General features: G+C 33.3%; 1 protein-coding gene across 10 annotated transcripts in view; it reads left to right on the plus strand.

Annotated features, from left to right (window-relative positions):
- mical3a (microtubule associated monooxygenase, calponin and LIM domain containing 3a) overlaps positions 1 to 12,124 on the plus strand; it is a 431,263-nt gene that overhangs the window by 317,202 nt on the left and 101,937 nt on the right. For 9 of the 10 annotated variants that reach the window (XM_051922884.1, XM_051922886.1, XM_051922891.1 and 6 more), the window contains exon 26: positions 1,824 to 1,908. In XM_051922884.1, the coding sequence (XP_051778844.1) occupies positions 1,824 to 1,908 (85 nt within the window). Of the gene's footprint in view, positions 1 to 1,823; positions 1,912 to 12,124 lie in introns of all 10 variants that reach the window. The other variant, XM_051922912.1, reaches the window with a different exon arrangement.

A 12,124-nucleotide genomic window follows, 5' to 3' on the forward strand; every position in this document is an offset into this window, starting at 1 on the left:
TTTTCCATCAGACTATCATAGCCTTCTTTAGAATTGCAGTCTCCCCCTTACAGATTATTCCTTGGTGTTGGCCCTGTAAAGTACCAGTCTATACTATACAAAGGGTAGGGATTCAAGAAGCTGTTAAGAACACTTGGATTCAAAATATGAGTTTTCCAACCACAAACACAATACTTACTAGTGCTAGTGAATGTTATAAAATAAACACCCGCATACATCATTACATACTGTTTCAGGTAAGACAAAAACATTATATACATTATTTGAAATAAATCCTAAATCAATATATGTATAATATACATATGCATGAGTACTATAATCGGTGATTAGAGCTGTAATGCATCAAGTGCTTTGTCTTTTCTTACATAAAACAGTCAGGGAGAGAGCAAGCATCATATGTATTAACTGAGTTATACAGCTGCTAGAAAGGCAGGTAATGTATTCAATGGAAGCTTAAAAGTAAGTAGAGGAGATATTAAACAAAAATGGTTCAAAAACGCATGTTATTTTTGCTGTTTCTTTAAGGCATAGCTGTTCAAAAAATTGTTGCATTTTAAAAAGAAAAATAATGTTTTCTTTGCTAATATTTCATTTTATTGTTGTTCGGAAATATACCAGGTTTTGGATTCTACGTATAAAATGTGTATTTTCCTGTCTATATGGTGCCGATTTTCAATCTTAAATGTGTTTTGAGAAATATTAAATATTGTGTTTTGGGTCAAGGGATGAAGCGGGTTTAGAAGGTAGATGGATGGATTTTCACAATATCAGTTTAAGTCCATATCTCCCAATCCTAGTTCACAGACATTAGCATGTGTGATCATTTAAATATGATGCCTTGAAAGCAAAACAGTAGAGGCAATGTTTGCAAGAATTCTAAAGTGATAAATGGAAAGCCAAAAACCATTTTTCATTAAAAATATTACAATGCATTGTTTCATGATTTTACAAATGCTTAATATAGAGTATGATAATATAGTTACTGTTTCTGTTTGTGTATATTATTACTATTGTAAAACTGCCGTTAGTCTGTGTGAGGCCATACGATAAGAATTTTATTGTAGTATGTACACATGACTCTGAATTCAAGCTTGAAAATGAATAAATCTCACAACAGCAAATGTCAGACCTGTGACAAAATTAATTCATTTTAAAAGTTTTGTTATTAATTCAATTTTAAGTAGTTGTTAAAAGTTAGATGCATATAAGTAGTCTTATTTAACAAACTGCATAAAACAATTGACATCTCTGAAACGCATCTAATCATTTATGTCCAAATTTTATCAGTGTAAACCAACTGGAAACATTGACTCATCTTATTTTGATTTCTAACCTTGTTAACATTACCTTGATTTGCTGGTGCATTATTACAAGTAGCAGTAAAATTTTAGTGATATGTTCTACCATTGCTACCAGTATTTTTTTCAGTTTAGAAAGTTGTAGCCAGAGGAAGTAGAGGGCACTTCTTGATTGGAGATAGCAAAAATCACCCCCAATTGTTGGATGCAATTATGTCAGAATTATGGTGAACCAGTAATTTGTTAGATAATTCTGAAACAAGAATGTGAACAAGCATGTTGAAAGAAGAAAGTTTCTTTGCTTCAGTTTCAGGATTAATTTGAGACTTACTCTGATGTATACAGTGTTTGGCCTATCTGTGAAAAATTGGCTTGCAGATTTAATTTACTAATACTAATTGTCTGTAACTTCACTACATGCTGGTGATAAAATATTTGCATGTGCTATGTTTATTTTTATTTGTTTACTTATTGGATTGAAACCTTGTCATTCAAATTGCATTTTTGATTATTTAATCTCTACAGGAGAACAAAGTCACCCAACCTGAGCCTGTATCAATTGATCATTCAGGAAGGGCAAGTTCTACAGCCACTTCGGAGAAAAAAACAGGTAGCTTGATTTCCTTTAAAGGCAAGACTAGGAGATTCTCCTTTGCTGTCTTTGATTCTATACACTTCTCCATCCAAGGAGCATTGTCTTGGACCCAGGATCATGTGGCCAGAAACCCACCAGATTATTTTTTCTTGTTTCAGTTGGTAACATTTGGAATACCTTTTTTGTATGCTCAGACCCAGGTGTTAATACAGATAGCTTGCGAGCTGAGTTCTTCAGCTAATGAATATCTAGGATAAGAATGCTTTCATTTTTTTGTTAAACATGCTTATTTTTAATTAATATGTTGATTGTGTTGTTGAATTATGTTTTTTTTATTTTGTGGTATTTTAAGTTTAGGAATTTTAATTTTCTTTGAACTGTATCCTTCCTTGTTCCTTTCTGTGCATCCTTTCAGCCTGCTTTCTATGCTGTCGATTATAATATTCTGTAACCAGTTTTGCTATAGAAGGTGCAGCATTGACTTGCATATTTAATTACCCCATTGTACTTCAACCATTCTGTATCTTAATTTAGTCTGTAGCAAGTTTATCTATATTAGTTTTTACTTTGTTTGATGGATCAAGCCATTTGTTGCCTTTTATTTAAATCTCAAATCTGCAATGACATGGTGCACCTTTTAATCTTTGATCTTTCTCAGAAAGGGCAGAGGATTTGAGTTTTACTGGGTCCATCAATTTAAAATTATGTAATGTTTTGTATACTGCAATTTAATTAACATATATTTCAAAAAAATATTTTGCAGTTTTTGTCTTTCAGTATTTCTCCTTCAATAGAAACTGAGAAATACACATTCAGCCATTATTTAAAAAAAGTGTATGTGTGTATATCTAATATACACACACACACACACACAGGGTTTTTAAAAACATATATATATATTGCTTAATCCAGTGACACTCATTTCTTGTCTGCCCATTGCTTTGCTAAAAGATTGGGAATTCTTGAATTTAAATGTTTTTGCTGTTGTCAGTTTTCTCTGTGAGCTTTACCTTTCCCACTCCTATCAAAGCAGTATGAAAAATTTAGCTGGTGCAGTTTGTGAATGGTACTGTGTGTTACTGTCTTGTCTTGCTTAATTAACCATCATTTTTAAAACACTTTTATGTGAATAGTAGTTCATTTAGTGACAGTTAAACAGAAACTAAGTGTATGCACATAATCACAAAATAAACTGTGTTTTACCTATTAATATTTGATGTATTTTTAAGAATATATAATTTACATTGTCTTTTGAATGTGTGAAGTACATATGTAGCAATTAGACAAAATGCCTTAACTCGGCATGATTGAATTGCTGTTGTTTGCTATATGTATCATTTTTACTTAATATTGTGGAAATGTAGTAATTCAGTAAATATAGGAATTAACTTGTTAAATTTGTTTACCTAACATTAATCTGATCTCTCACTTTGAACTTGACTTAAAATTATAATAATTAAAGTCAGAAACATTGTCACTGATGAATGGAAGCATGGTGATTCTTCTCTTTGTAGAAAAATTTATCCTAGCTTGAGTGTAGGAATTGCTGGCATGTTTTCCATCACATTATTAATTTTTTTTTTTTTTTTTTGATTTTGAAAAGCATGAAAGTTTATTCAAGTGCTAGATAATGTTTGATGTGAGGAATTTCATCTCATATTTTAGGCTTTGATAACTGGTAATTGTTGGATAGATGTTATCTGGTTTTAAAATTAGTGTATACTTGCATGAAGAAAATAAATTATTGAAGGACAATAATAATTTTAAAATGCTTTTAATTTATTTCCATAAAAACCATGTTATAATGGTTTTCATTCATTCTCAGCACTTTCCATTGCTGACTTTAAGAAAGGTAAAGGGAATTGCTTTTTAGGATGGGACAAAGGCAAGGTAATTTATACAATGTGGCGTGTCACAAATATATTTATTTATAGCACATTGTGTTTGTTTATTTTAAGGCAATAAATAAATTAAGATATTAGTGATGGTCTGTATTTATTTCCTAAAATTTTTCCCTCCTGGCAAAGCTTCTATAGACTTAAATATCACCTCTCCCCCCGAACCCCCCCCCCCCCCTTTACTATTTTATGTGCGGCTTAGTTTAATAATTGTGATTTTTTTGGCACTTCTTTATAAAATAATACTTCATAGTTAAAAGCAGGAATTTTCACGTGCCATCTGAAAACAAAAAATAACCAGATTTCTTATTTATTTAAAAATAGCTAATATATGCAATAAAATCATTTTGATTTGGCTGTTGATGTATTTTTATATTCTTATTTGTATATGTTGTCATTGGTTTATTTCTTAACAATTTGATTGCATTCAGTATAAATTCTTAAAAACAACTTTGTCATTTTTAGACTAAATCACATGTCTAAAATCAGTATAATATGTAGTCCCATAGCCAGTAGTAAAGTTACAGTATGTGTATTCATTTTTTTTTACATATTGTGTCTTAACTGCTTTTAGCATATTAGATACTATTACAGATATATTGTGGTATGTCATCACCTTGTCCTTCACTAATATTTCTTCTGAATTTGCTTTAAAACAAATGTTGATTAAAATGCTCCATTCCCATTAAATTACAAAATCTAAAAATGGAGAATCAGATTTATTTCAGATATATTTAACAGTAAAGCTATAAAGAGCAATCTGTCTATATTACACGGTGACTAAAAACAAACACAAAGTAATATGTAATTATCAGATCTTCTGATTAGTACATCTGAAGCTCCTCAAATATCTAAACAATAGCTAAAGCAAGCAGCTTGTGATTTTCTGAATACAAACTCTAGCATGTTTCACCAAAGGTAATGTGGTGTGAGACATAATTATAGGCAACATATTTTGAAGCAGTCTTCCTGTAAACTACAACAGAAAAATAAAAGAAATGCAATACTAATATTTTCAGTAAGGGAACACATAGGCAGAATGGTATACAGATGAGATCTGTTTTATAATTACGTCTGTATATTAAAAAAGAAAAAAAACGTTTTCAATGTTTTGGTTAAATTGTTTGCGTTGTATGCAAAATACAGTTTTGGGTAAGAATGCTGTTTAACCATTTACAGTCCAAATTTCATTAGTGACATTCAGTGAAATACAGTACAATATACTGTATTGGTTTGGTGTATTTAATTTAGCCAGTCTTTCAGTCCCATTGGAAATTGTGTGTATAGAAAAAGTTATTTTAAAAAGTATTGCTTATTAAGTGTCATTTATTAAGGTTTGAGTGATATTTTACATAAAATGGAAAGGAGGCCTTTAGCAATCACCTGGGGCCTCATGTATAAATGGTGCGTACGCACAGAAATGTTGTATATGAACATTTCCATGCTCAAATCGCGATGTATAAAACAAACTTGGCGTAAAGCCACGCACATTTCCACTGTACCTCATACCCTGGTGTACGCAATTTCTCCGCTCGGTTTTGCAGACTGGCGGCACCCAGCGTCAAAGCAGTGCTACTGTTCCTGTGTGGTCACCCTTTCTTTCTTGGATCCACATTCCTGACGCGGTTTTATAAATACACTGAAACTAACTGCATATTGTTTATTAGTGTAATGCATCTGATTGTAATTAACCAGCAGCAGTGTAATGGTCCAGGGAATAGCCATAGTATTCCAAAAACCATAAGTGCTTTAGCATTGTTACTCTACCTGCATCTTCTTCTTCTTTCAGCTGCTCCCGTTAAGGGTTGCCACAGCAGATCATCTTTTTCCATATTACTCTCACTGCACCACTCGGAGTATTTATATCACTGTATCTGAGTGGGAAATCACAGCAGCAGCTGATTGGAAAGAGAATTATCGGTATATATAGCATATACACATCCACATATATACATATATATATACACATATCAACATATATATACACATACATATACACACATACATACACACACACATATACATATGTACATATACACATACATACATACATACACATACATACATACACATACATATATATATTCATACATACATACATACACACACATATATATATATATATATATACACACACACAGACACATATATATATATATATATATATATATATATATATATATATATATATATATATTTACATATCTACATATATATTTACATATGTACATATATATATACATATCTACATATATATACACATATATATATAGATATATATATATATATATATATACACACATATATATACATATCTACATATATATATATATATACATATTACGATTGTTATAGTTCTCTTTGTATACCACGTTGTCAGTTCAGCACTCCGGTTGTAATAGATAGATAGATAGATAGATGACCAAGCCGTGCAAGCATACTCTTGAGAATGCAACGTATAGTTGTACAGGAGAAAAGCAATCTTGCCTCAAATCAATGGCAACCTTTTGTAGGTCTATGAACTTAATTTAAACTTTAGGTTTACACGGTGCTTTGTTTCCGACGTGCTGCGTTCAGTCAGTTCACGTGAGCCGCTCTCTTGTGTGATGTTGTGATGTCCACGGCTTTATTTAATGTTAGCTAAGACCCGGCACTTAAAAGTTTCTCGCTACAGCAATTTTTAATCCATTACAAAGTCATCCAAAGTCTTGTTTATACCTCGTGTCTTCTCATTAAACTTGTATCTCGCGAATATGGTATTGCAAACGGCAGCGGGAGCGTTTCTATAAACTTAAATTTAAACTTACGGTTTACACCGTGTTTTGTTTCCGTAGTAGCGAAGTGATCACTCCTGCTGCGTTCAGTCAGTTCACGTGAGCCGCTCTCTTGTGTGATGTTGCGATGTCTACGGCTTTATTTAATGTTAGCTAAGACCCGGCACTTCAAAGTTTCTCGCTACAGCAATTTTAACTCCGTTACAAAGTGATCCTAATGTTGTTTATACCTCGTGTCTTCTCATTAAACTTGTATCTCGCGAATATGGTATTGCAAACGCAGCGGGAGCGTTTCTATAAACTTAATTTAAACTTACGGTTTACACCGTGCTTCGCTTCTTATTGTTTCGCTGCCTTCTCAATTGTGTAATGAATGTTTTTCTTCAGCGCTCTTTGGGGCTCTTCCTTGTTTTGTACGTACTGCATTCACAGTCAGTTCACGTGATTACGTGGGAGGCGTGATGACGCGATACGCAACTCCGCCTCCCACAGCCAGCGAGCTGCAGTCCATTATAGTATATGGACAAAAAAGAGGTTCCAGTTATGACCGTTACGCTTTGAATTTCGAAATGAAACCTGCCTAACTTTTGTAAGTAAGCTGTAAGGAACGAGCCTGCCAAATTTCAGCCTTCCACCTACACGGGAAGTTGGAGAATTAGTGATGAGTCAATCAGTCAGTCAGTCAGTGAGTCAGTGAGGGCTTTGCCTTTTATTAGTATAGATTACCCCACTGTAAACTTGCACTACAGTTTAATATTGCACAACCTGAGCCACTTTATAAAGCACGTATTTACATATGATGACGATATCATTTTTAAGATGAAATGCAGCAAAATATGTTGATTATATTATACAGATACAACTTTAACTTCATTTAAATAATCTGTATTGTTAATAATTAACATGTGAGGACACGGTGCCACAGCGCTAGCTAGTTCATGGATTGTTCCTGCATTACGTTGTATTCTTGCTGGTGCTGACGTGACACTGGAAGGATAGATGGATAGAATAATTAAACATGTACTACGAAGATATTTCAATGTTCCTTAAAAGTTTTGAATAATCTGCATTCTAAGCTTACAGATGGCTTCATGTCTATTACAGAGCTGATTGTGTGGCGATTGGGTATTTGGAGAAAGAAAAGTAAGGACAGGAATTGGAGGTTAGTACGTTTGAAAGAGACAGTACTTCTGGAATAAATTATTTCATCGAAGGTCGCGCATGGCGCAGCAAGCCTCTTGCGTGAGACTAGAACAAGCAGTGCGCCACCGTGTTCCCATGTTTAATAACATGCTTTCATTCCTATCATCATGAAAAAGATATTACGTATACATCTCAGTATTTTAATTATTCAGAAAGCTGTAATATCACGAATGCAATGGATTATGTGTCCTGTCCGAGAAAGAGAAAGCCCATTTAAGAAGCAGGTAGTGATTCACACACAGAGCACAAAGAAGATCAAATACAGAACAAAGCATTTAACGTGCTACTTTAGTTACGTTGGGATTTGAGAAACTAGTAAATTAAACGATTTTAAGATGAACTTTAAAATGTTCTACTTTAATGGCAAAATAAACTACGTGATTAAAGTGGAAATTTCGAGATTAAAGTTGACATTTCGTGCTTTTTTCCCCCACTGTGTGCCTATTTTTTTGTCTGTACCCTAATAAGCTTTCATATGACACTCAGACGGTGGGCTACGACTCGCCTTTTCACGGTGACTTTGATATGTGACTTCTTTTTTTATTTCGGGCACTGTGTGACTTTGTTAACTTGAGCTTTCGAGTTACTCCGACACTCTGTCACTTGATCAATTTCCTTTTGTTGTTTATATCACTGTTTAAACCAACAAATAGTACGTTTTTCCTTTGCCACCACTTGGTATTCACTGAAAATTCTTATATTTTCCCCCGTGCTTTTCCCATTGTCCTTTTCACAGAAGGCTGAGCTTAAGGGCTATTTATATTGATTTGCATATTCAAAGAGGCGTAATTCTGGGAGGAGTTAGGGCGGGACAGAAGGCGCGTGCACATGCGTTACTTTTCACGCTGATCGGGATTTATGTAGCTGAAGAATGTGAAAGTTTGCGTACGTACAGATTCCTGCATCTGGATTTTTCTGTGCATACGCACATTCCCGCTTTCGTGCTTACGCCATGTTATAGTGTGAGTTCTACGCACGGCGTTATACATGAGGCCCCTGGTCAAAGTGAAGTGGCTGGAACAATTTAAAATAAAAAGACCATGCATGAGATGGCTAGAAATCATAAACTTGTATATCAAGCAATGAACTATACAAAAATATTGAAATAATTAACATGGTGTCTGATTATGTAATTTTTTTTTGTAGTTTTATTTAGCATTATTTATATTTAATGTTAACTCAAGATTCTGATGTATAAATAAATGTGGCTGTTAACAAAAGCAAAAGCAACAGCAACTCATACTCATAAATTTACTAAGCAGAGAGAAGAACGTGAAATTGATTTCTGCCAAATTATCTACAGATTCCACATCTGTACTGAGGAAAAATATACATTATATTTGTTTCCAAAATTTACTTTGTGCCTCCACCCTTGCAATGCTGGTTACCCCTAGTTGTATGTATGTGTATGATGAATTCTGATCTTGTTAGTCACCTGGAGTAAGATTGCTTCCCAAATAATACAATCAATTACCTAAATGAAAATTTTCTTATCAGGGTTATAGTTTTGGCACAGACTACTAATTTAATGACTGGAAATCACATTAGTACAAAGCAGTACTGGAAAAAATGGCACAACCTGAAAAAAGTGTAAAAATTGAAAGTATGTTGTTATAATCTTGAACTTTACTGGACATCAAAAATATATATTATCCGATAAAGAATATTTATTATAGCACAATAACTACTGAACTCTAAATACATTGAAGTCAGATTATTTATTTGCTTTATATATCTGTTACATATCTTTTGGATCATGAATTCAAAGTTCCTCCTGCTACAATATACAAACATGTACTCTGTAAACCATAGCTCCATGATGACTGATATCGTCCTACACTTCTGTGGTTGGTGCACAGCCTATTGTATACATTTATGTGTTTGTTGTGTGACTTTTTTTTTTTTTGTAAGTAAATATATTGTATTTTACTCTCTGGTCCATTGCTAGTCTTATCCATTTGTTAGTTTTTTCTTCTACCTTTAATATTGTTCATTTTGATGTAGTCTTTAATTAAATCTTCAAGTTAGTATAGCACATAGTGACAAATCAAGTGGAATATAATAAACTATACCTAATCTTTTTAAAGAAAACATCATGTGACTTCAGGAATAGTTTTTAATGTGGCAGCATTTTAAAATTCTATTTTTGTAGTGCACCCATTAAGGGCATTCATGCATTATACAAACTGAGGTTTATTTGTCTGCTCCCAAGTGGTTTATAGATTCAGCATAGAATCAGAAGAAAGTTGTTGAAGGTCATCATTTAATTACTTGAAAGATACAAGATATGTACTGACACAGTCTGACTGGCTTACAGGCTCCCATCAATTTTTTTTTTTTTTTTTTTGACATACCAAAAAATTCCAGGCCCCTTTTGCATGAATATTTCGTGTATAAGAAGTTCTATGAGCCAGTTCTGCATTTCAGTTTCTATTTGCCGATCAATAAGCAGTCCCTAGTTTACACTTCAAGCAAGCATGTCTACGAAACATTTGTGGACACAGGAAGGAGAATAGACTTTATTGAGTTATAGCAAGAAAACCACCTACTGTATGATGTTTCTTTTAAAAAATATCATGATTGGATCTTCAAAGAAATAGAAATGGAACATTGGCCAGCACCATCAATTCTGTGTAGCGTTGTATGTTTGTACTTGGATTACTGTAAGTGAAACAGTCCATTAGTCATAAGGTAAAAGCTAATCAATCCAATGCTGATAGCAAATACTGTATACTATATTTACATTAGCCTGCTGTAAAAAAAATAGTGATATATCATGCAATAATGCAATATTGTTTGAAAGTGTCAGCAATGAAATCTCATAGTGTACGTCTGTTTGCAGTCAGCTGTCAATACAAATGAACCATTAATTGTGCACCACTACAAATTGTACAGAAAAGATGGGTTTGCTTTTGTTTAATTTTGTTTTGTTTTTTTTTTTCTTTTTTAAAATGTGTGTTCTCCCTGGAGAACAATGCTATGCAAGCACAGAAATTATGAAGTCTAGGTCTCACCTTTTATGTTTAGGTTTCCTAGTGCCCAAGACCCCACCATGTGTTAGTGTTTCTGGGCACTCGCCAGAATCTCTTTATGGTTAATATGGCCCTATGAACAGTCTATTTTATCTTTTTCATACATAGTTGATTACTGTAAAATAAATTATTTTGCAAAACATAGCCTGGCCAAAAAAAGACAGTAGCATAAAATATTTCTGTATTTTGAAATGTAGAGATTTGGACAGAGTGTAGACATATTAAATAAGTGATAAATGATAATTAAATAGCAGCTAACCTACAATTCAGAGTTTGAGCTGCTCAAAGAATAATTCACAAACATTTCTGTACTTTTCCAGTTTTTCTGTACAAGATATTCAGTCAGTTATGACTTAATAAGTTGTCAGTTCCCATCAATTAAAAAAGAGGCCAAATGTGTAATAGCTTTGCTTTTTAATACAAGATCATTTGTCACATGTATAAAACTGGTAGATGTCTTTAAAGGCAAATTGCACAGAAAGCTAACTGATATTTATTGTTATTCATTATTAAGTTTGAGTTTGTTAGAATATACAGTGAAAAGTCAAGCAAAATGACACCTTTTATTGGCTAACTAAAACTCAGGCCCCTTCTTCAGGCAAGATGTAATCAATGTTTACATCTTGACTGAAGAAGGGGCCTGAGTTGCCTCAAAAGCTTGCATATTGTAATCTTTTTAGTTAGCCAATAAAAGGTGTCATTTTGCTTGACTTTTCACTAAATTCATAATGGCTAACACCCCTTAGTACTTTGACTATTCATCAAAATTTATGTATATTCTATCTACAGGTGCTGGTCAGAAAATTAGAATATCATGACAAGGTCGATTTATTTCAGTAATTCCATTCAAAAAGTGAAACTTGTATATTAGATTCATTCATTACACACAGACTGATGTATTTCAAATGTTTATTTCTTTTAATGTTGATGATTATAACTGACAACTAATGAATGTCCCAAATTCAGTATCTCGGAAAATTACAATATTGTGAAAAGGTTCAATATTGAAGACACCTGGTGCCACACTCTAATCGGCTAATTAACTCAAAACACCTGCAAAAGCCTTTAAATGGTCTCTCAGTCTAGTTCTGTAGGCTACACAATCATGGGGAAAACTGCTGACTTGACAGTTGTCCAAAAGACGACCATTGACACCTTGCACAAGGAGGGCAAGACACAAAAGGTCATTGCTAAAGAGGCTGGCTGTTCACAGAGCTCTGTGTCCAAGCACATTAATAGAGAGGCGAAGGGAACGACAAGATGTGGTAGAAAAAAGTGTACAAGCAATAGGGATAACCACACCCTGGTGAGGATTGTGAAACAA

Source organism: Erpetoichthys calabaricus, chromosome 1 (assembly GCF_900747795.2).
Source record: "Erpetoichthys calabaricus chromosome 1, fErpCal1.3, whole genome shotgun sequence".
NCBI classification, from domain to species: domain Eukaryota; kingdom Metazoa; phylum Chordata; class Cladistia; order Polypteriformes; family Polypteridae; genus Erpetoichthys; species Erpetoichthys calabaricus.